The 25,471-nt window shown below is 42.8% G+C and overlaps 2 protein-coding genes across 3 annotated transcripts in view; one reads left to right on the top strand and one right to left on the bottom strand.

Annotated features, from left to right (window-relative positions):
* Positions 1–1,014: 1,014 nt before the first annotated feature.
* SSRP1 (structure specific recognition protein 1) lies at positions 1,015–23,803 on the bottom strand. Of its 2 annotated transcripts, none has more exons than XM_070727377.1 (17): positions 23,611–23,803; positions 21,633–21,883; positions 17,605–17,790; positions 16,718–16,823; positions 14,037–14,227; positions 13,730–13,960; positions 12,335–12,438; positions 11,420–11,548; positions 10,533–10,754; positions 9,633–9,705; positions 8,867–9,011; positions 8,662–8,707; positions 7,302–7,425; positions 5,166–5,336; positions 3,935–4,029; positions 3,655–3,829; positions 1,015–1,561 (listed from the first exon to the last, which is right to left on the bottom strand). In XM_070727377.1, exons 2-17 carry the CDS (start codon positions 21,684–21,686, stop codon positions 1,490–1,492), a joined length of 2,124 nt encoding a protein of 707 aa, XP_070583478.1. In that variant the 5' UTR covers positions 21,687–21,883; positions 23,611–23,803; the 3' UTR covers positions 1,015–1,489. The 2 variants fall into 2 exon arrangements, with proteins under 2 accessions (XP_070583478.1, XP_070583488.1); XM_070727387.1 differs by having other exon boundaries at positions 23,241–23,619.
* Positions 23,448–25,471, top strand: part of P2RX3 (purinergic receptor P2X 3) — a 70,241-nt gene continuing 68,217 nt past the window's right edge. The window contains exon 1 of the mRNA XM_070747549.1: positions 23,448–23,871. Within this exon, the coding sequence (XP_070603650.1) occupies positions 23,448–23,871 (424 nt within the window). The remainder of the gene's footprint in view (positions 23,872–25,471) is intronic.

Genomic DNA, 25,471 nt, shown 5'->3' with positions numbered 1-25,471 from the left:
GGGGAAATGAAATCTGGAAAACCAAGCATTCATTTCTAATGTCTAAACAACCAGGTTGGAGCATATAAATTATTCAAAGCAGTGCCTAATATGTATTAGTCGATGCACTGGTTTTCCCTTTTTAGCCAAGAGAAAAATCCTGTAACAATGCACTTTGCCGATAAGGGATACATGATTTCATTGCCACATTCTGCTTCCACGTCTCCCTAATGATTTTTCTTTCATATCCAGGGGACAGAATGCTGATTAAGCTGGAACTTGTTCTATGCTAGGAGAATCCTTAATGTAAAAAAAAGGCTGGTGAACTCCGTGGGCTGAATCGGGAATGTCAACTGTTTTCATTTCTATTCGTGAATCTTTAGCCGGGTTTGAGGAATGACCTCCTTATCAAATGAAGAGCCGCTATGATGCAACCAGAGACCAGACCCAGTCCACCATTAACCCTTCCAGAGTTATGCACATTGGTAAGTGCCTTCGTATTGGTTGTTATGGACAGTTAATTCTAAGAGAGAGAGAGAGAAATCACCTTTCACTATGTTCCCTTCTGGCCTCTGCTAGAAGGCCAGAGCACAACAGCACCTCTCTCCCCACCCTGCCTTACGCAGCACTTGTAGGAGAAAACCAGGTCTGTCCCAAGTGTTAATGCCGAAGATACTCAAAGCTATTACCGCTGATGGGAGCCTCCTGCACTGCCAGACCTCCACACTATTGACTGTTCCTTGCATTAGCCAAGTCCCAGCAGCACACAATGGCTCTTTAAACACAATTAGTGCCGTTGCTAATGGAAGGCAGTAGAGTTAAGACCCTTGGCCCAAAGCAGAGGATGGTACAGCTGCTACACAACTGCCTCCAGGGAAATCACTGCCTCGGGTCAAGAGAGGTGGAGGTAGGGGAAGTCTTTCCCCGCATTTGCTGCTGCAGAAACCCTGGGTGACTTTTTTTTCTTTCCCCTCCTTGCAGCTCTCCAGAGGGAAAGTTCCTTACCTCCGATTACATTACAACAAACCCCATCTATATAGTCACTTTAATTTTTATTAATCCATTTAGCCATGATAAAACAGAAATGCAAAGAGAAAAACCCGGAAAGGGAAAGATCAAATATACCAACTGAACTTGGACTCTGGAGATGGTGACAATGTCCCAGCTTCCAGCTCTATGCCCATTTGGCCTGCCATCTGAAAGGAGATACAGCGCGCCTACAAGAATATGGAGGCAGGAAACAAGCGATTGCTGGCTTTCTCGAGTCTCTTTAGGCGTCATCCTTTCTCTCCAAAGGCAGTAATTGATTCTGACTCATTACTGTGGTATTGGAAAGGGAACAAGCCGAGGAGGCCAGTGAAACAAGAAAGGTATCCCTATGCCTTGCCGGGTCTTCGGCCTATTGGCCCGGATTCAAATATCCAGTCAGTCTTCCCCCTCCGCAGTGCAGCTACCATGCCATCTGCAGGAGGGCTTAGGGGAACCAGTGTGAGGGCTTGAGTATTCCTGGCTAATCAGAGCCAGAGGCAGATTCTGCTGAACTAGGTGGTGTGCTGGCCATCTCCTCATCCTCATCAGAGTCCTGGAAGAGAACAAGCGTGGTTAGGAATACAGAAGGCAAATTAGGATTAGCTACATATTTTATGGGTTCTAAATTAGAAGAATCATATTCCAAAGGGAAAGCCAGCATTCCCTGCCCTCATCCTATTTAAATGCTCTTGCACTGTGGTTGGCAAATAGTGGCAGATGGTGACCAGCATAGTTCCCTCTAAGCTGAGTAGTGACCAATCGCTCACTTAAAAATCATCATCAACTCAGAGTTTTCCAAACCTGCCCAGAAGCCGAGAGGGAAAGAGTGAGAGGGAAGGAGAGAGAGAGGAAGAGAGGAAGAGAGAGAAACAGATAGAAAAAAGAGAGGAAGGAAAAGAGAAAGAAAAAGAATGGGAGTAAGGAAGAGAGAAAGAAAATCAAAATCTAGTTTGAAACTAGCTCAACTATTTAAGTGGCATTTTGATATTGGTAGAGTTGCCCTATTATGAGCTCACTGTTATAGACACACAGTACAGTATTTTATTTTGAAATTCTCTGAGGCAAAACAGGGTGGGTTTTTTATTTGTTTGTTTGTTTATTATTTCTGTGCCGCCCAGTCCCGAAGGGACTGCCGCTCAGACACTATACTTTTCCGCCCACCCCAAAAAAAAATTAGAGGGAACACTGGTGACCAGTGGGAAGATGATGTTTGGAGAATCATGATGTCTGGTCTGGTGTGCAGGCAGATGAAGTAGTGATGTATTCCACAGATGATTCTGGCCCAGGGAGGTCCAGGCACAGGGCCACTCCACACACCACATTTGCAAGAGACTAGCTTTAAAGGGTAAAATGCCCCGAAGTCAATAAATCCCAGGTAAATGAACAGTCACTGCTAAATGCAAACTTAAATGGATTGTCTCAGATCAACAAAGCAATCAGGATTAATTCTAAGGGCAACAATCTACAACTTTTTGAAGGATGATGGTATATATCCTCGATCCACAGCTAACATTGGAACATCAGCTTTCAGCTGTGGCGTGGGGGACGTTTGCCCAGGTTCGCCTAGTGCACCAGGTGCGGCCCTATTTGGACAGGGAGTCATTGCTCACAGTCGCTCATGCCCTCATCACCTCGAGGTTTGACTACTGCAAGGCTCTCTACATGGGGCTACCTTTGAAGTGTTCGGAAACTTCAGATCGTACAGAATGCGGCCACGAGAGCTATTTTGGGGTTACCTAGGTTTGCCCACGTCTCTCCAACACTACGTGGCTTGCATTGGCTGCCGATCAGTTTCCGGTCGCAATTCAAAGTGTTGGTAATGACTTTTAAAGCCCTACATGGCATCAGACCAGAATATCTCCGGGATCATCTTCTGCTGCACGAATCCTAGTGGCCGATAAGGTCCCACAGAGTCGGCCTTCTCCGGATCCCATCGACTAAACAATGTCGTCTGGAGGGCCCCAGGGGAAGAGCCTTCCCTGTGGCAGCCCTGGGCCTCTGGAACCAACTCCCTCCGGAGATCAGAACCGCACCCACCCTCCTTGTCTTTCGCAAATTACTTAAGACCCACCTATATCGCCAGGCATGGGGGAATTGAGACATCTCCCCCAGGCTTTTATAGTTTTATGTATGGTATGCGTGTGTTGCATGATTTTTAAATGATGGGTTTTTTAGATGCTTTTTAATATTAGATTTGTTTACATTGTCACACTGTTTTATTATTGTTGTGAGCCGCCCTGAGTCTTCAGAGAGGGGCGGCATACAAATCTAATAAAAAATTATTATTATTATTATTATTATTATTATTATTATTATTATTATTATTATTATAGGTTTTTCTATAGCAAGCCTTCAGTTCATAAAGCTGAACAGTGCCTTAGGGGGTTTTTTTAGTTTACAGCAAACATCAAGAAATTATCAAGCCCTTAAGACTGATATACCGCTTCACAGTGCTTTCTAAGAGGTATCGCCCCCAACAATCAGGGTCTTCATTTTATTGACCTCAGAAGGATGGAAGGCTGAGCCAACCATGAGCCTAGTGAGAACTGAATTGCTGGCTGTCAGCAGAATTAGCCTGCAATACTGCATTTTAACCATTGTGCCACCACGTCTCAGCACCCACCTCCACTGTATTTTAAAACTCACCTCCTTCTTGTCTTCCCCTGAGGAGCTTTCATCGCTGGACACAAATTCCTTGCTCTTGAAGCTCTCGCCTAACTGTTTAAGAGGAGTCTTGCTAGGAGATTTTACAGGTGTCGCTACCTTCTTCTCTGGTTTGCCTTTTCCTGCTTTATCTGGCTTTTTCTTTGGGGCTTTTTCTCTGTACACGAAAAACATAGACACGTTTGTGCAATAGCAGAGTCCTTCCGGTTTGGTGAAATGGTGTCGGTGGGGTGGGGGGAAACTCTTGTATATAACTGCTCACCTCTTAGAACTGTCCGCTTTACCGCCTCCCTCCTTGTAGTCCTTCATGGCCTTCTCATAATCCCTCTTGGCCTCTTCTGCTTTGCGCTCCCATTCCTACAAGCCAAACAGCCAGTTCTACACCTCTTGTTTAAACTGCAGAACTCCCATTCATACATATAATGCATGTTAATGCATAGAATATTCCTACTAACTCCGGAGTGTACCCTATCCAAATGTCATGGAAACAGAAAGTTACCTTTCAAAATCCCAACTTCTTTAAATCAATAGTGCTTTCCCCTTAGGCTGATTTGCTAAGGTTTTGAAGGTCAGTTTTAGACTCAGAAGCCCGTAAAGAGATTTAGAACTCCTGTGGGGACGCCTAATGATCAGGATAGGATTACTCTGGCCTAGAAAGTAAAGATATGCAAAAGGTTCCAAGGCAAAAGATTCCAATCTTGGAACAGACTAGAGTCTGATCTTACCAGAAATGGACTATCTCAAATTAAACACTCAAATGTATCTGGGGAGGTAGGCAGAGTGCATTAGGGAGTTGAAGCATTTTGATCTTCAAATAGTCCAAAAGTAGCAGCCCTGCTAAATCCAACACAGACTCTCATTGGGGGACAGAAAACTATTTCCCCAAATCCCCAGCAATACCCATGTAGATCAAGTACTGGACACAGTACTTCCTTCTCCCAATTTCTCCTAAAATCAATTTTGACATAGTTTGGAATGAGAGGGCAACTGACCTAAAGTCATCCAATGAGCTTCTGGTCAGGAAGTAGACTGGAACTGGGTCTCCCCACCCTAGCCTAAGAGTTTCAGTATATAAACTCCCCAGATTTGTAGACAGAATCCTTTGCCTCTCTTACTGGTTACTAACAGGGATTGAGTTTAGCGCACTCTGTATGCAAGGCGTATCCTCTCCCACTATGTTTGAAGTCCCTGTCCATTGTACAATTAGAGAAGTGCCTATCGTGCCTAGTCTTTGGGTCTATTTTTTAAAAACTCAAGCATTAAATTTAAGGAATTCTGTATCTTTCATCTTAAGCGGTACCCAAAAGTCCGTATGAAATTTAGTATTCCTGTGGGAATGCCTAATGATAAGAATAGGATTACTGTGCGCTAGAAAGTTAACAATTTGGGATTTATTATAACACACCTTTTCAGACAACCCTCCACCCCACATACACATTGTCACCCCCCCCCCCCACAAATGGGATTCCGGTCAGGATAATCTCTTGACTCACCTCTTTCTTCTCTTTTGACATTCCTTTCCACAGTTCCCCAGCTTTCTTAGACACGTCCGTGACACTCATGCCAGGACTTTCTGATCTGATCTTGTCACGATTAGCATTGAGCCAGAGCATATACACAGATAAAGGCCTCTTTGGGGCATTGGGGTCTTTCCCTTTTTTACCCTAGGAAGAGGGTACAAAAGAAGAGAATCAGGAGAAAAGCACAAATATGTAGGGAAGAGAAGCCTTCCCCCCGGTCTATCCTACAGATATCATAAAAGACGTTTCCCTCCTGAACTGCGTGACTTTTTAGGTCTCTGCCTTGAAATAAGTGGGACGGTCAACTTGTTTCGGATTGTACTCCAGCAGCCCTCTGCTAGGTGAATTTGTTCACAGTCAAGATTCTCCTTGAGATCTCTCTGCCACTGAATGGAGACAGCCTCCCTACAACCATGGGAGGGCAGCCATTACTGAGACAGTGAACTAAAGTGTTGGTTATGACCTATAAAGCCCTTCATGGCACCGGACAAGATTATCTCCAGGACCGCCTTCTGCCGCACAAATCCCAGCGACCAGTTAGGTCCCATAGAGTGGGCCTTCTCCGGGTCCCGTCAACTAAACAATGCCGTTTGGCGGGACCCAGGGGAAGAGCCTTCTCCGTGGCGGCCCCGACCCTCTGGAACCAACTCCCCCCAGAGATTAGAATAGCCCCCACCCTCCTTGCCTTTCGTAAGCTCCTTAAAACCCACCTCTGCTGTCAGGCATGGGGGAACTGAGATATTCTTTCCCCCTAGGCTTCTACAATTTATGCATGGTATGTTTGTATGTATGTATGGTTGGTTTTATAACAAGGGTTTTTAGCTGTTTTAGTATTGGATTGTCACATGCTGTTTTTACCACTGTTGTTAGCCGCCCTGAGTTCACAGAGAGGGGCGGCATACAAATCCAATAAATAAATCTATAAATAAATAAATATTACTGAGCATTTTCAGTACCTATCATAGATGGTCTCAAGAGAGGCTCCATTGGCAAAACAATTTGTCAGTGAAAGTGGTCAATCACAAAACGTCCATTTAGAAATATCAATTGGAAATCAATATAAATAATATTTATATTTATTTATGCTACATACATCACATTGATAAAGGGCCCAAAACTATTTTTAGCAATTTAATTCATGCTTTAGGGCAGGGGTGCCAAACTGAATCTCTTCGAGGGCCGGATCAGTGTTGTAGTTCTCCTCCATGGGCTGGCTGGGGGAGGAAGGCGATGGGACAAATGCCTCCTGCAGCACCTAGCTGGCCAAAACAGGGCCAGGGGAGCCACATGTGGGCCCACACACATGGTTATGGGTGCCAGAGGCACCACAGGCCGTTCTTTAGCTATTTCCAGGCTGCCTCATGGGGCAGATTTAAGTATCCTGTGACCTAGATCCAGCCTGAGGCCTTGAGTTTAACACCCCTGCTCTAGAGTATGAGTGTCAAACTCAGCCACATCACAGGCTGGATTGTGACATATCACGACATTTTTTGCCTTTGCGGAACCAGGGCAGGTGTGGCCTCATGTGATGTATCCGACCCACAGGCCGCCCGTTTGACAGACCTACTCTAGGGGATCCTGCACTGAATAGGCAGTTGCACTATTGATCACTTCTGATTCTGTAATCCTGAAGTCTTTCTCGGTACATCCACAAAGAATCCACTTCTTTATGCCTTCTAAAATTTTATGATACTAATTTTATGACTTACTAAAGTCTCAAGAGAATCTATTTCAAAGATTAATCTTTCCGTTTAAAAAATAAGACCTATACTAAATTCATGTTTACATGAATTCAGATATAATTTGCGAAACTGATTTTGATTTTAGAGTGTTTTCCTTCGTTTAATTAGTCTTGCTGATAGCGTCTATTCTCTGGAGACACAGAGGGGCGTTCCTCAATTAAGTCATAAGTGAAGGTTCTCTAACCACCAAACCCTCCAAATTAAGATGGAGGTCAGCGACTCTGAACAAGATAGAGTCTCCAGCGATCTCTGAGCAACAGAAGAGAGTACTCAGCAGGATACAAGATTCATTCTAATTATACCGAATGCAATCATTATCTTGTCGGACAGACACCATTAAGCATGTTAAATTGAGCTCAGTTTTCACCTCAGACTGTTTCTTGCGGGGCTTCCGTTCTTTAACGATTTTGGCTTTTTTGACAGGTTTCTTCTTCTCGTCACTATCCCCTTCATTACTACTAGAAGAACTAGCAGAGGCATTGCTATCAAATCTGTCTCAAGAAATAGTCAAGAAGGGACAGCCAAAAATGATTAGCCAAATAAGTATGCGTGTATACAGGTATATTCACATATTCCAAAAACGTTCTTCTCCTGATAAAATCTCAGTTCTAATCTACAATTCCTGACACTTCACACCACAGGATCATTATATTTAAAACAAATCTTACAAAGAATTCTATACAATCAATTTTGAAGAAATCAGGTACTAGGATTTTTTTTAAAGAGTTTATATTTCTATAAACTATGTCTTACCCATACATGTAGTGGCAAACAACACATGGCCCTTTACAGAATATTTTTTATAAAGCACAAATAGGTTTCATTATATGAAAGAACTATAAGGAAAAAAATACATTTAGACTTTTCTGCAAGTATTTTATTTTATTTTCAGAAACCCATTGAAAAAGCTCCTCAAATAAGTAAGCAAAACCACTCATAAATATTCCACTCTAGGCAGATTCTCTTTCCTGACATTGTTTCCTCCAATAAATTATCCGGTAATTTCAAAGAAAGTATTCAGATTTCTGATGCTCATGATTTCCCTGAAGATGTAACTTTTACTATACCATATTGTAAATGCAATTTATCTTCCAGAGATTATCTCTACATTCTTACTTTACTGTAAGATTAATTTACAATTACAAGTCAGTTGCCTTAAAACTGCAGGCTAAGGGGATTTATTAAATAAAGTTATTAAATAAACCCCAATTTCAATCTTAACTTATTCCTACAATACTTAGGAATTATCTCTCCTTTATGTTTTTTGTAGTCAGCACAGATACTTCTTGGAAGTATTTTAATCTTGAGATTTTTCTGTTTCGGTATTCTTAAGTTATCTCAATCATTTTCTAAAACACAAGTAGGCAATTTAGACTTGCAAATACTTTGAATTTCAATTTTCCAAAGGCCCAGGCTTCAGGATTAACATTCAGCCATTATGAAGATAATATCTGGAGGGCAACAGGTTGCATATTTTGGTTCTAAGCTGGTCATAGTGACCTTATGTTCACTGCAAGGAAAAGCTGCACCAACCCTTCTAAAAAGTAGTTATTTTGTAAGATTTGTAGCCTGCCTGTTATTCAAGAACTCAAAATATGACATGAATCTAATGTCACTAGATAGTACTATTATTAAACAACACTAAAGTATACCACAGTTTCATTCATATACCACAGACATTAAACAAGAGGATCTAATTATATGGGTATCTTTTTTTTTTAACTTACTCTTCTGCCACATCTTCCTCCTCCTCTACTGGATTGAATGACTCATCTGAAAAAAACAACAACAACCAAACCCTTATTTCTAATTCAAAGAGTTTAACAGGAAATATGAGGTCTTTGCACCTATGTAGAAGAAGAGACATAAAGATCCCAACTGCAAGTGAAAGCAATTTGGAGAAATCAGGTCAGCCACCAAAAGAAATCTCACCCGTTTCCTCTCCGGAATCGTCACTGCTGTCATTTGCATGTTCCTCACGAATCTTGCCCTCCTCTTTCATCCGCTCCAAGTAGGCATCATGGGAATCGTCATCCGAATTGTCATAGTCATCGTAGGAGGTCACATTCTTCATGCCCTGGTAACACACACAATGGGATCCGTGGATACGAGTGCAAAGGTTTCAATTGCCGCAAGCAGATTTTTTAAAAAAATTCAATCATGTGGACACCTAAGGCATGCACAGATGCTACATCTGTAGCTGCCTTCCCCCCCCCTGCCCCCAATCCCATGCTCCTAGGCACACAAACTGCAGAGAGAAAGTTTCTGGTACCACAAATCCCGCAGATGCCTCAATGACCAATTACATGCCGCTTCCCAGAATCTACTAAAAAAAAACCCTCTTCCCTCCCCAGGGAAAGGGAGGAATCATGCTGGTGACTTTAACAATGGATTAGGTAAGAAGCCACTCCTGGAGCAAAGCAGGCTACTGCCCCATCCCTGTGGTTCATGCAAGGTTATACTATGGTGATTAGGTATGTTCACCACAGCCATGCAGAGGAGACCTGAACCAAGAGGAGGAAGAGGAGGGGATAATCGCACAGACCTTTTTCTTCTACAAGGAGAGAACAGAAATTGAGAAGGAAGAAAGCTCTGGAGAGAAAGAGAAACCCCCATCCCACCCCAAGCAGATCAGGAACAGGACTAGACAGCAATTGCCTTTCCTTGTTCTCTCTAGCCCACCCCCTGAAACAAGTACCTCCTTCAGTCCCCGGTTCTTGATGTTCAATTTCTTCGCATTCACAAAGTCAAAGAGTTTGCCATATTCTTCTCTGCGGAGAATATAAATCACAGGTATGTATGTAAGAATATAAATCACAGGTATGTATGCATAGGACCAATATTCACCTGTTTATGGCAGAAACCAATCAAACAGGAGCACAGTAATCCCTCGCTACTTTGCGGTTCATCTTTTGTGGATTCGCTACATCACGGGTTTTTTCCAAAGGGGCTTATGGCTTAGAACGCCGGGGCAGGGACGGTTTGTGTGTGTTTGGGAGGGGGGGGGGGGAACTGCAGCGGCGCCTTCCTTCAGCCCTGGCGTCACGGGGAAAGGCTTGTCTTGTCTTGTCCTCCAGTTCGTGGATGTTTCTCAACTCTCTGAAGATCGTCCACCGCCGCCCGACTACAGGAAAGCCGCTACCAACACTGCTGACTGTGAGAGAAGCCGGTCTCTCTCAGCAGTCAGCAGCAGTGGGTTATTAACAATACAGGGAGGGTTTTAAAAGTCCAAATACTTGTTAAATACATTAAAAAAAATCTTTCCTCTACTTCGTGGAAATTAGTTTTTCGCGGGTGGTCTTGGAACACATCCCCCGCGAAAAACGAGGGATCACTGTAATACTTTTTTTTTTTGTTGCTAATGCAGGGAACTGAAGGTAGGGAGAAAAGGGCGGTAGTGGTGGTGGAAGAGGAGGAGGAAGAGGATCAAAGAAGATGGAAGATCAAATGAAAAAAAAATCCCATTTGAAATCATGGGTCACAGTAGCAGACAAGCAATACAAACAGAATTTTTGAATCACAAAGCCTATACATTACAAAGCAGCAACTGAGATGGGTGGCATCCCGCAACAGCTCTGCTGGCTTCGCGTTCACTTACCTCTCTATGCTGCTGAAAGTATACTGTGTCCCTTGCTTGGTTTCTATCTCAAAGTCAAAGGAACGTGTTGTTGTGGTCCCCCGAGCAAAGTTGACAAAAGCAATCTCGTCAAAGCGGATGTGGACAGGTGGCTTGTGCACATAGATGAAGCCACGTTCCAAAGGATACAAGAGGCCCGAACTAGCCTTGTAGGAACACGTGATGCACTGGGATCCAGAATGTCTGGCAAAGGACAAAAAACCCCACAGATATAAATTTCACTGAGCCAGATGAAGGCATTTATTTAATGCGATGCAGTTTATCAAACTGGGGGGGGGGGGGGGGGAGCCCAAATATCCTTAAGTTTATCACCATTTGGCTTAACCTTAATAATTAACACAGTACATGTAGTCCTTCAGTTACAACAGTTCATGTAGTGACCGTTCAGCACTGAAAAAAGTGACTTAGGACCATTTTTCACACTTAATGATGCTTGGCAGCATCTCCTTGGTCACGTGATCAAAATTCAGATGCTTGGCAACCGAGTCATATTTATGACGGTCAAATTTATGATCCCCTTTTGTGACCTTCTGACAAGCAGTCAATGGGGAAACCAGATTCACTTAACAACCGAGTTATTATCTTAACAACTGGAGTGATTCGCTTAATAACTGTAGCAAGAAATGTTAAAATGGGGAAGACTTCACTTAACAAATGCTTTGCTTAGTAACTGAAATTTTGCGCTCAGTGGTAAGTCGAGGACTACCTGTAGAGACTCAATGTAGTTATTGCTGTGTTATTCGTTATATCTATCACTCCGATCTTCATGCCTTCTTGGACACTGCCCTTCTGGACACTGAAAGCTGTTTACTCACAATTCATCTGTTCGTACAATCTGCATTCCTTACCCCTGAAAGTTGCCTGGTACGGTTATCTTGCGGTTGACGAGGGCTTTCATAACGCGACTGACCATCTCATACAGAGAGCCAGACATATTTTTGGTGAGCCGTCCTTCAAAGCGCTTCTCGACTTCATCCCTTTTAAGCAGAGAGAACACAAATCAAGACACAGACAGACTCCCTGTGCAATATTAGGGCACTGAGACATCAGGTGAGCCTGGGAGTTGAGAGCAATAACAAACAACAGATGTTGTTTGTTATTGCCCATTCTAAAACAGTATGCTACTACCACAGAAGTGACATTGCTTTATATATCCATTTTTACAATTATCTTACACATGCATACATTTATTTATTAGACTTCTATGCCGCCCAATCCCGAAGGACTCAGGGCGGCTTACAACATAATAACGATACAAAAAGATACAGCAGTAAAAAATAAGTCGAATATAAGCTCTAAAAAATTAACCCCAATAAAACCCATTTATATAAAAACCAATCAAATCTTATGCAGGCACACCATTCATAAAATAAAATTTAGCCATGAAAGATGGACAATTCATGGTCCCCAGGCCTGCCGGCAAAGCCAGGTCTTTGTGGCCTTGTGGAAGGCCAGTAGGGTGGGAGCAGTATGGACATCGGGAAGTAGTTGGTTCCATAGAGGCGGAGCTGCCACAGAGAAGGCCCTCCCCCACGGTCCCGCCAACCTACATTGTTTAGTCGACGGGACCTGGAGGAGGCCAAATCTGTGAGCTCTTATTGGTCTCTGGGAGGTATGCGGCAGGAGACCTTATGAACAAATGCAACATCAAATACAAAGACTTCCAGGTTGCTTAACTATGGTTTAAACAATCTGTGAAACCAAGGCTGAAGCAGTCATAGCTTCCTGAGATGCATGAATCTTGACCATATATGGATACTTACTCATTCATGTTGAGGGTCAAGGAGATATCCTCATCCTTTGAGAACAGTAGAATAAGGAAGTGATAGCGAGTTTGGCCTTGCTTTATAGGAGGGTCTAGGCTGATCTGGAACAAACAGACAGTCATAATTAGAGATAGACAGACAGACAGATAGATAAACTTATCTGGAACAAACAGAGACAGTGGAAACTATATACATTGGTACCTCTACTTACAAACTTAATTAGTTCAGTGACCAGGTTCTTAAGTAGAAAAGTTTGTAAGAAGAAGCAATTTTTCCCATAGGAATCAATGTAAAAGCAAATAATGTGTGTGATTGGGGAAACCACAGGGAGGATGGAGGCCCTGTCTCCTCCCAGGAGATTCTTAGAAAAGCCCCATGGAGGCTTCTCCCTGCCTTTTCCGGCCCTGTTTCCTCCCAGGAGATTCCTAAAGAGGCCCTATGGAGGCTTCTCCCTGCCTTTTCCAGTTACAGTTTCGGAGGCTCGGGTTTGTAAGTGGAAAATGGTTCTTGAGAAGAGGCAAAAAACCTTGAACACCCGGTTCTTAACTACAAAAGTTTGTAAGTAGAGGTGTTTTAGGTTGAGGTACCACTGTATATTCATATTCATATACAGACAGACAGACAGAAGTCATGTAGATGGTTGAGTGGTTCAGGGTGGGGAATTTGTAGTGGGTGGGACATTTTATTCTATTTTTTATTCTATTTTTAAATTTACCATTCTGATTTTATGTATGGTGGGACTGGTCTCTGGGTGTCACACAACTTTCGTTGCCAATGACAATTCGTTGTTTTGACAATGACAATATTTTTTAAAAATAATAATAATAATAATAATTATTATTATTATTATTACATAGACAGAGAGACAGACAGACAGATAGATATTTTTAAAAATCCCAGACCAAAAAAGCTATTTAGCTATGGACCAAGTGCATTAAACATGCAGCAAGAACAGTTCCCTAAGAAAATTAATCTTATGCTCACATCATGATAAAAACAGAATACAGCAACTGAGGGGAAAAGCTGCCTCTCTTTCCACTCCTACTATTGCCCAAAAATACAAAAGAGATGCAAGTCCCACCAGCCAAATGTTCTACTGAAAATATGTAACTTCCTTTTCTTTCTATAATAACCAAGAAGATGGACATCCACCTGGAATAATTAGAAACTGTTGAAACTAGGATAAAGAGGCTATTTCTGGATTCTTCCTTTCACCAGAAAGGGATACAAAGTTTACTTTTGAGTTTAAATTAGATATACGGAAATTAAGCAACTAGTTTCGCTCACAAAACACCAAAGGTTTTGGAATTGAAAACAATGGAAATTTGAGAAGCAATCCCAGCAATTACTTCTGGTCAGAAATATTTTGACAAGGATTCCAAAATTCCTCACCACGAAAAACATCTGGCGCTGATCTTTATGGGGAAGCAAGAAAAGCCGCAGAACAGTAGTATATGGGATTTTGTAATCAAACGTTTTGCCATGGAGGTGCAGGAAGGTAGGATAGATACGGATATCATAGCGTCCACGTGGAGTCAAGCACTGCAGTTCCCGGAAGATGCAGATAGCATCTCCAGTAGCCTGGATGACATCTGCCTTTGACAACACATTCTGGGCGAATGCCTGCAACAGCAAGGAGAGTTTCGTGAACAAGGGTTTCTTCCTCCACTCTGCCACCACAATTCCAAGTTCAACCTACCTCCACAGGATCCACACCATCCTCCTGAGTGGGTGGCACATAGAAGCGGACCTCCATTAGGGACACATCAGCATCGTCGTTCTGATGGAACTCCAGAGTCACCTCATTCTTGCCGGTCGTGCACTGAGAGACGTTACTGAGTGGGATTTCAAAAACTGGTTGCTCGCCAATATCGAAAGAGAGAAGTTGCCCTTGCCAAAAAAAAAAAAAGTGTTACCTTCTTTCTCACAACCTGCTAAGCTACTTATTTATTTTATTTATTTATTAGATCTGTATGCCGCCCCTCTCCGTAGACTCAGGGCGGCTCACAACAGATTAAAACAGTTCATAACAAATCTAATAATTTACAATTTAAAATATTTTAAAAACCCCATTATTAAGCAGACATACGTACAAACATACCATACATAAATTGTATAGGCCTGGGGGAGATATAATGTGCTAACCTCAAAAAGTTTCATGATCTGCCTCCCAAGGTTTATACACTGCTCAAAAAAATAAAGAACACTGAAACAACACAATATAACTCCAAGTAAATCAAACTTCTGTGAAACCAAACTGTCCACTTAGGAAGCAACACTGATTGACAATCAATTCCACATGCTGTTGTGCACATTCAACTTTGTACAGAACGAAGTATTCAATGAGAATATTTCATTCGTTCAGATCTAGGATGTGTTATCTCAGTGTTCCCTTTGTTTTTTTTGAGCAGTATATATAGAAGTATATATAGAAGAGATAGGTAGGTGGAGGCCCTGTTTCCTCCCAGGAGATTCCTAGAGAAGCCCTATGGAGACTTCTCCCCACCTTTTCCGGCCCTGTTTCCTCCCAGGAGATTCCTAGAGAGGCCCTACGGAGCCTTTTCCGGTTACAGTTTTGGAGGCTCGGGTTTGTAAATGGTTCTTCAGAAGAGGCAAAAAAATCTTGAACACTCAGTTCTTATCAAGAAAAGTTTGTAAGTAGAGGCATTCTTAGGTACAGGTACCTAAGGTACAGAACAAAGTATTCAATGAGAATATTTCATTTGTTCAGATCTAGGATGTGTTATCTGAGTGTTCCCTTTGTTTTTTTTGAGCAGTATATATAGAAGAGATAGGCAACCTTTTGACTGCTGGGAACCATATTTAACATGGAACAGCAAGGCTAAACCAAGCAGTAAAACGATATAAAGTGTACAGGACTGTGATGGTGAATCTATGGCACAGCGCCACAAATGGCACGCAGAGCCATATCAGTGGACATGCAAGCTCAGGTCTGGCACACAAGTATGCCAGCCATCTGATTTTCGGGCCTTCTGGGCCCATTGGGAGTCAGGAAACAGGCTGTTCCCAGCCTCTAGGGGAAGTGAGGAAGGCAGTTTTCGCCTTCCCCAGACTCCTAGAAAGGCTCTGGAGTTTGGGGAGAGCAAAAAAACCGGGGCCTTCTGGTTCAACTGGAAGTTGGCAAATGGGCCATTTTCTGCCTCCCGAGGGCCTGGGGCGGGGGGGGGAAGAAGGTCGTTTTCACCTTCTCCAGGCTCCTAGAAAGATGCATGCTGGGAATGGGGGGGGTGTATGTGTGTAATGTGCGAAGGAGCAGGAGGGCACATGGAATTATAGGTATGGGCACACATGCAGGTGACCCCTGCACTCCCTGCCTGTTGGCACGCTAACCAAAAAAGGTTTGTCATCACTGGTATAGGACATTACCTGGACTCAAATATACTGCTCAAAAAAATAAAGGGAACACTCAAATAACACATCCTAGATGTGAATGAATGAAATATTCTCATTGAATACTTTGTTCTGTACAAAGTTGAATGTGCACAACAGCATGTGAAATTGATTGTCAATCAGTGTTGCTTCCTAAGTGGACAGTTTGACTTCACAGAGGTTGGATTTACTTGGAGTTATAGTGTGTTGTTTAAGTGTTCCCTTTAATTTTTTGAGCAGTCTCCTGTTCTCCTACAGGAAGGGTGTCAAAATCAAGGACCACGGGCCAGATCCGGCCTGCGGGGTGCTTAGATCTGGCCAGCGGGGCTGTCCTGGAAACAGAGAAGGAAGGACTGCACCTAGCCCCCCTGAGTTCCATTTTCGGTTGCGACGTCCTCCTGCAACACTCTGCCAGTGAAAAGAAGACCACAGGAAGGCTGCGCATTTTTGCTGGCAGGGTGCTCGGGCCACCACAGGCGCTCCCGACATGAGTGATGTCGAGATGGCCCTGGCCACGCCCAACTGGCCCACCTAGCTCAAACACAACTCTGATATGGCCCTTAATGAATTCAGTTTTGACACCCCCATCCTACAGTTTTGTTGGAGAGAGAAAGGGGGAATGGTAATTTTGCTTTTTAGAAGCTTATTTTACAGCATAACTTTCCTCAAAAACCATGTCTCCAGTAGTTAGTATCAAAGATCATACGTTTGGGGCAGTTGTTGCAAAAAAGACTGAAAATCAATTGTCCTGGTCTACAGGTTTTAGCATGATACAGTATGAAAACTTAGCCAATTGTTGCTTGTTTAATAAGTGATGATTACAACAGATGTTATTTAGTTCTATACGTAAGTTCAACTACCGTACTACCTCACAGCCAACAATCAATCCCTTGCCCAGATAACTACAACAAACCCATCTATCATTTTCAATTAGCTATGTCTCCTTGAATTGTTTCCAACTACCAATTTCCATGGAGGTATAAAACTCACCTCCAAATTTGACTGTCCCCCAGTTCCAGCCCTTTACACATAGATCTTTCTCAGCAAGATCTAAATGAAAGTGTGTTTTGAAGAAATCTGAAAGTTTGTCGAACTCCTAAAAATAAAAACAGTCAATTTACACATCAGCAAGCTAAAGACATCGTACAACAGTAATTTGATGCTAGCTCCTTTGTTTACACTACAGAAATTTACATTAGACCCCATATACTTAGCAGTACAAGCCGTAAATCATAATATTAAGAAACATTATGTGGGTGTTGAGCCATTTAAAAAAATAATTTAAAAAATCTGTGTATTTTATCACTAACACTTTCTTACAACAAATGCAAAGATATTTTTAAAATATTTTGTTTTTTTTTAAATACAAAATTACACTTACTTTAAATTGGGCTATTGGCAATTTGCATGGATATAACTATGAAATTTATCTAGCTTGATAGAAAAGTGGTTTGCCATTCATTCTTTCTGTCTGGGTTTTTTTTAAAAACATATTTTCATTGAATGAATCCAAAAGACAAATAAATAAATGAATAGTTTTAGAATGTCTAGGTTGTCGCCCACAGCCAATTATAAAATGGGGCCAACTCTTATGTAGCTAGTCAAGGTTACCTAGGTGCTGTCACCAGCTGATGCGAGTATCATCAGTTACTGTTAAATAGGAAACAAGCATTGCTGCTACAAGTGCCATTCATATTACAAACATTATTATAAGACCCAAGGTTAAAAAACACGCTGCTGTAATCAGATTAGATATCCAACTGCAAAATCCTCTTGCTGCAGTAAACACTGCAGTAGTTTTTTAAATGATGTATCTTCAGCTCTGCATTCTTCTCTAAGGCTCAAAAATGAACATGCATTAAAAGAATCTTTCTTACCGTCTCTCTGAACCCATCATACTTGTAGACGTGGCCACTTTTAGTGAGCAGCTTGAGGCCATAGCCCAATGCAACTCGCCTCCAGATACCCTCTGCCAAATCTGAAGCCTGGATGTTGTCAACTTTCCCAGTTTTGCTGTTCTTAAAAATCACCCCTTGACGGTTTAGCCGCAAACGGCCATCATTCTAGTGCAGAATAGAAAATGACAGTAAGAAAACAAAATGATACCTAACCTTTTACACAAAGGAAAACCATCGTTATATTTAAAGAAGGAATAGACTACTCTATTTTTTGGAGTGTAAGACATGGAGAGGGGCGGCATACAAATCCAATAAATAAATAAATAAATAAATTAATTAAATAAATAAATCTTAGTTTTGGGGGAGGAAAATAGGGAAAAAATAATCTATCTACCAGGTATTCATCTGGCTAGTCCTTAGTCTGGTCACTTCAGCATGTTAGTTTGCTGGTTTTGAACCCACGTGCTTGCTTTTTATCCTCTGGTTGGGGATAAAATACAATTTCTAAAACACTTCACTTCTCCCTTCAGAGAGAAGCAATGAGAAAATCAGGCAAAGGGACAATTCGCTAGCAAAGCACAGCAGATAGCTTCACTTGTTAGCACCTCCTTAGGGCTGATAAAAGGCTCAGCTGATAGTCGGAGGGAGCAGCAATGAAAGAAGCAGGCAAAGGGAAGATCCTTAGCTAGCAAAGCATGGAAGATGCCATTAGCGCCTCAATAGGCTTAAAAAAGAAAGCTTAGTAAGTGCTACATTTGCAGTATTAAGATCCAACCAAATTTTCAGCCTCTTTTAGTTGGGGGAAAGGTGCGTCTTATACTCCAAAACATATGGTATTTTCGCATCTAAATTAAAAAATAAAAACTTCTGCCCTAAGTAACTTAATCCTTTCAAGAGCTTCTAAGATCCTCTTTAAAATTTAGAATCATTGGCAGTAAGCATATACCCATATAGATAAGCAACTGAATGCCAAAACCTAATTCTCTGGAGAAGTTCATAATGTTGAGAAAGGTGGAAAGAGAGGGAAGAGGAGCAACCAACAGCAAGGTGGATGGATTCAATTACCATGGTGATGAGCGCACCACTGAAAGACCTGAATTCCATTAATTCAATACCACATAATTTATCAATCAATGAAGTTACAGCAATTTCTTCTAACACTGTGCCCAAGATACATCAGACTACATATTTTTTCTTACTCAGGTATTCCTTGTCTTAAAGTGATTCATTTAGTGACCATTTGAAATGACAACACTGAAACAAAGTGACTTATGACTATTTTTCACAAGACTGTTGCAATTTGCAACATTCCCTGCGGTCACATGATCAAAATTCAGACATGTGGCAACTGTCTCAATAGTTATGAGGGTTGCAGTGATTTGGGATCATGTGATTTCACTGAACAACCATGTTACTAACTTAAAACTTCAATGATTGACTTAACAACCATGGTGAGAAAGGTCATAAAATGAGGCAAACAGAAATTTGGGGTTCGAATGTGGTCATAAATCGAGACGATCTGTATGTTATTATCCCACCTAGATTGGCCATGAAGAATTCAATACGTTAAAAGTTTTTAATTTTTTCTCCACTTTTAAACAGAGCAATATCATATACCTTCAATCTTCAATACAATACAATGAATTTACATTTATATTTGATATTTATCATCCAACAATATGCTGCCTCCTTTACTGTTATCACCTGGAAAACTTTCATATAAACTTTTCAATGTCATTATACAAACTTACAATACTATTTGCTATTACATCTCATACCATTGACGCCCAGGCTACAGACAGTGGCTTTCCTGTCAGTTAAAATATGTAAATATTTTTGCAGAACAAAATAAATGTTCTTCCAGACCTAATACAGTGTGCCATTGTCCTCAGAGAGGGGCAGCATAAAATCAATCAATCAATCAATCAATCAATCAATCCATGTAGCAATAAAACATGACAATTGTTCTTGTTTGGTATCAGGGCACCTTCATTTTGTCTATACTACTATTTGAAGATTATTTTTTCCAAGTTATTACACACATCAACAGTATGTTTATTCAATTACAACTATCTTCCATGTATTATACGATTTAAAGTTGTAAATATAAAGCCGTATAGGAGACCTTCCTTTCATGCACATGAAAAATTATGTGTTTTTAAACAAATGATTCATTGAAATGGAGAACCTATATCAATGATGGCAAACCTATGGCACATGTGCTGGAAGTGGCACACAAAGCCATCTTTCTGGGCATGCCAGCCATTACCTGTTGCTATTCCAGGTTCCGGTGCGCACATGTGCGCTGGCCAGCTGATTTTCACATGTGGGGAACTGCTATAAACTGGAAGACCAGCGGCATGTATGCACCAGGAAGCTGAACTTCTGGTTTCTGGTACATCCATGTGTGCCAGCCAGCTGGTCTTCCCATGAGCGTGAGCACCAGAAACTAGAAGTGACTGACATGCATGCCGCCAGGGAGCTGGTCTCCCAGTTTCTGGTGCTTCCCTGCACATGTGCATGGGCTTCCATTTTGGCACTTGGTACTGAAAAGGTTTGTCAACACTGACATATATTATCAATGGCAAGTGTCACAAATTTATTAGAACAAAAACCAACATTAATATACTCAGGAAGAGCAAACTATTCCTAGAAATCAAGCTAATATGAATCTCAGCAAATAGTTGGGTCCCAGAGTTGGCTTTCTCCAGATAATGTCGCTTGGCAGGGCCCAGGGGAAGAGCCTTCTCTGTGGGGGCTCCGGCCCTCTGGAATCAGTTGCCTCCAGAGATTCACAGTGCCCCCAACCTCCTCACCTTCCGCAAGAATCTTAAGACTCACTTATGTCATCAGGCTTGGGGCAATTATATCTTGGCCCCCTGGCTGATGAATGTTATGCATGGCTGAGGTTTGAATGTGTACAATTTTTTAAATATTGGGGATTTTAGGTTAGTTATCTAGTTTAATCAATTGGATTTGCCATTGTATTTTATTATTTCTATTACATGTTGTAAGCTGCCCCGACTCTTTGGAGAGGGGCGTCATACAAATCAAATCAATTAATCAATCAATCAATCAATCAATAATATCACAACAGTAGCACTCAGATACAAAATACGGGTAATCCTCAACTTATGACTACAATTGAGCCCAAAATGTCTGTTGCTAAGTGAGACATTTAAGTGAGTTTCGCTCCATTTTACAACCTTTCTTGTTCCAGCTGTTAAGCGAATCAGTGTGACTGTTAATTTAGTAACATGGTTGTTAAGTGAAACTGGCTTCCACACTGACTTTTGTTGTCAGAAGATCGCAAAGGTGAGCACACAACCCTGGGACACAGCAACCCTCAAAAATATGAGTCAAGCTGCCAAGCATCTGAATTTTGATTATGTGACTATCAGGATGCTGCAACATTCACTTAACAACCATGTTACTAACTTAAAAAAGGAATGATTCACGTAACACCTTTGGCAAGAAAGGACATAAAATGGGACAAAATTCCCATTGTATTTGTGAAAAATGGTCATCAGTCATTTTTTTCAGTGTTATTGTAACTTCAAATGGTCTCTCAATGAACCGTCGTAAATCAAGGACTACCTACACTATAACACAAATCATTCAGGATGTTTTAGAAGATTGGGCTATTTATTTTTAAATTAAATTTAAGCTAAATTAAACTGGGTTTCCTGCATGCACTGCATTCTGCCCAGCTAGACACTAAATGGCACTGGCTACATTAAATAATTAAAAAGACATTAAGATAAATGCGATTACCATCAGCAATTTCCAGATAAATTTTAGTAATAAAGCTACTGTAGCATCATGGTTTTCACAATGCCTAAATCAGAATTCTTGAGAGGCAAGGTCTGGTCTCTTATATAAAATGGTATATTGTCTTCACATCTAATCTTTATCCATAGCTATGTGTCTCGTTTAATCCAGTTTCCATGCCCCAACTCCAAATCATCAAAATCCATCTATTCAGAAATCTTTACCAAATCACTCACCATAGATCCCTTCACTTCTTGGTATATCTCATTGAACTCCAATGTATCTGCCATGCTGATAGCTCCCTGCCTACTATGGCAGGGGCTGGTCTGAGGTCCCTAAAGTATCCCGCTGTTTGGAAGGTGTTTCGCCAGGAATCCCACAGGACATCAAGCAGAAGCCTTAGTGACTGGCATGTTCTCTACCCCAAGAGAAGCAAAGGAAGCCTCGAGAAACCAAGAACACAGGATCTCTGTTCACCCCCAGAAATCTGGAAGGTAGATAGATATACACAAGCATTTACTTTCAAAATAAAAACAAGTTTGCCTTTAATGCAAATCGGGCACTCTCTCTTTGTGTCGAACCGGTTCTTAATAACAGCATCCCAGTGCAGTTTCTATGACAATCAGTAAGTGTTGTATTTCATGATTCTTGACAAAACATATGAGGGTTATCCGGAAAGTAAGGTTACAAGGCATGTAGCTCTTATGGGGAATGTTCATGGGGGAAGTTGGTATTACTATCCTGTAGCAGGAAGCAGGTGGAAGCGAATGAACAATGCCAGTGGTCAGTAGATCATCGACTGGCGTTGTGGTGAAGGTTAGAGATGAGCGTCCTTCCATTCCCCTCCCAAATGTGAAGTGTGCGCTGTAATATGCTACCGGAATTTTAAGGGCATGGACACTGCTGCGATTCATCGCGAAATCATTTCAGTTAATGGAGAGGATGTAATGTCAAAACGGCATATGGCAAAATGGGTCAATTTTCTGCACCACGTCATCAGTCACAACGGACGGACGTCCACTTCTGTCTTCATCATGAATTTCCATCCTTCCGAAATTGAAATTCTGTACCCATTTTGCACTTTGAGGGAAACGAATGAGGATGCTGATTTCTAACCTTCACAACACCAGTCCTTATGATCTACTGATCACAGGCACTGCTCGGTCTCTTCTGGTGGCTTCCTGCTACACGATAGTATGACCTATAAAGCCCTTCATGGCATCGGACCAGAATATCTCCGGGACTGCCTTCTGCCACACGAATCCCAGCAACTGGTTAGGTCCCACAGAGTCAGCCTTCTCCGGGTCCTGTCGACGAAACCATGTCGTCTGGCGGGACCCAGGGGAAGAGCCTTCTCTGTGGCGGCCCCGACCCTCTGGAATCAACTCCCCCCAGAGATTAGGATTGCCCCCACCCTTCTTGCCTTTCACAAACGCCTTAAAACCCACCTCTGCCGTCAGGCATAGGGAAATTGATTCCCCTTGGCCGTTTCCGTTTTATATATGGTTTGTCTGAGATGCATGACTGTTTTTTATATTAAAGGTTTTAAATTGTTTTTTTAATCATTGGATTTGTACTGTTTTGTTGTGAGCCACTCCGAGTCTTTGGAGAGGGGCGGCATACAAATCTAATTAATTAATTAAATAAATAAATAAATAAATAATACAATTTCTTCCACCAGAGCTATGTGCTTTGTAACCTTACTTTCTGGATAGCCCTGGTATCTTTTGTTTTATGTACGCTGAGAGCACCTGCACCAACGACAAATTCCTTGTGTGTCCAAACACACTTGGATAATAAAATGTTCTATTATATTCTTTAAAAAGACAACGTGGGATCTTTACCGAAGTTGTCCCAGTGGCAGCCCAAATTTACCGGCTTTCCGAGGCAATCCTTACCGCCCCTGGCTAGTTCAAAAGGGGGGTCAGGAAAACTTTAGACGGAGCTACGTGCAGATATTTTGGCCCACTTGAGAATGGCAGCTCTCAAACACATATACACACATCCGCCGCCCCATAACAGAGTGGACGCGCGCCAGTTAGGCGAGGCGGATGTCAGAGATCGCTGTTCTACCCAGCCAGCGAGCGCAGAGACGAAGAAATCGAAGCCCGCCTCCAACCACCACAACACCGGCCATCGGTGGCCAACGCGGACTTCATGCCCAGCCGCGTTACAGCCTCGGTGACTGCCGGCCCAAAGCCCCGCATCGCTCACCTTCCTCTCGTCCAGTTTCCCGCCTGCGCAACACGAGACCCGAGCAATCCCTTTCAGTTGCCCCCGGAAACCAACCTCACTTCCGCCTTCCGAAGCTACAGATCGACCGTCGCTCCGGCGAGCGGCCGTTCCTTCCTACGATGCTAAACTTCCGATGGGAAAGGACGGCTGTTGTACGCCACGTTTTCTCTATGAAGGTTGATCGGTGCCGCTCTAGCCCTTCGCGTCTCTATGGGCTGAAGCCTCCGGAACGCGGCCGGGGTTTTGATTTAAAAGCGCCCGAAACGGGGGTGGCATTTCGGGGGGAGTTAAACCTTTGTTTTCCTACGATCTGAGGGGCTGGTAGAGAGAAGCGTCGCGATTTTCTATAGGCACAGAGGGTACCTTGCCTTTCTCCTCTAATTTTATGGCTAGGACCGCAGTTTTCCATCCTAGACTCAGAAACCATTCTTCAAATCAGGGCTTCTCAGCCAACAGGTTGAGACAGGTTACAAGCGGTGTGCCACAAGGGTCTGTTCTGGGTCCTATTCTTTTTAATATGTTTGTGAGTGACATAGGAGAAGGTTTGGTAGGGAAGGTTTGCCTATTTGCTGATGACTCTAAAGTGTGCAATAGGGTTGATATTCCTGGAGGGGTCTGTAATATGGTAAATGATTTAGCGTTACTAGATAAATGGTCAAAGCAATGGAAACTGCAGTTTAATGTTTCCAAATGTAAAATAATGCACTTGGGGAAAAGGAATCCTAAATCTGAGTATTGCATTGGCAGTTCTGTGATAGCAAAAACTTCAGAAGAGAAGGATTTAGGGGTAGTGATTTCTGACAGTCTCAAAATGGGTGAGCAGTGTGGTCGGGCGGTAGGAAAGGCAAGCAGGATGCTTGGCTGCATAGCTAGAGGTATAACAAGCAGGAAGAGGGAGATTGTGATCCCCTTATATAGAGCGCTGGTGAGACCACATTTGGAGTACTGTGTTCAGTTCTGGAGACCTCACCTACAAAAAGATATTGACAAAATTGAACGGGTCCAAAGACGGGCTACAAGAATGGTGGAAGGTCTTAAGTATAAAACGTATCAGGAAAGACTTAATGAACTCAATCTGTATAGTCTGGAACAGCGTTTCCCAACCGGTGTTCTGCGGCACACTGGTGTGCCGCGAGACATGGCCAGGTGTGCCGCCAAGCTTCAGCTGGGTGGGGCGCTGCCGGTACTCCCGCTCGCAGCTGTCTCCTGCTCGATGCCGCGGTTTTCGGCGCTCTCCTGCTGGGCCCCAAAGAAAGAAGGCAGGAAGAAGGAGAGCTCCATTCTTCGCACCTTTTTCCCGCCGTCTTTCTTTGGGGCCCAGCAGGAGAGCGCCGAAAACCGCGGCATCGAGCAGGAGGCGGGGGACAGCTGCGAGCGGGAGCCCCAGGACGGAAGTACCGGCAGCGCCCCGCCCAGCTGGAGCTCCTCTTTCGTCGACGGCAAGTGTCCGATGGGAGCGGGGGGTGGTGGTGGCCGTCGGGGGAGATGGCGGCGGCGAGAGGGATCGCTCGCTCGCTCTCTCTCAGCTGACTGCAAGTGGGAGCCCTGACGGTGGCGGTTGGACGTTCTGCTGGACGTCGTACATGCTGGCGCTGCGTGCCTGGCATATACGGTGTCCAGCACCACGTCCAGCTGCCGCCGTCAGGGCTCCCGCTTGCAGTCAGCTGAGAGAGAGAGAGAAAGAGAGACATATAAGAGGCAGAGAGAGAGAGAAAGAGAGACATAGCAAGAGAGGCAGAAAAAGAGAGACAGAGCAAGAAAGAGAGACAGCAAGAGAGGCAGAGAAAGAGAGAGAGAGAAAGAGAGAGAGAAAGAGAGACATAGCAAGAGAGGCAGAGAG

This window comes from Erythrolamprus reginae, chromosome 1 (assembly GCF_031021105.1).
Source record: "Erythrolamprus reginae isolate rEryReg1 chromosome 1, rEryReg1.hap1, whole genome shotgun sequence".
Classification (NCBI taxonomy): domain Eukaryota; kingdom Metazoa; phylum Chordata; class Lepidosauria; order Squamata; family Dipsadidae; genus Erythrolamprus; species Erythrolamprus reginae.
This window is presented reverse-complemented; position numbering and strand designations above follow the sequence as displayed.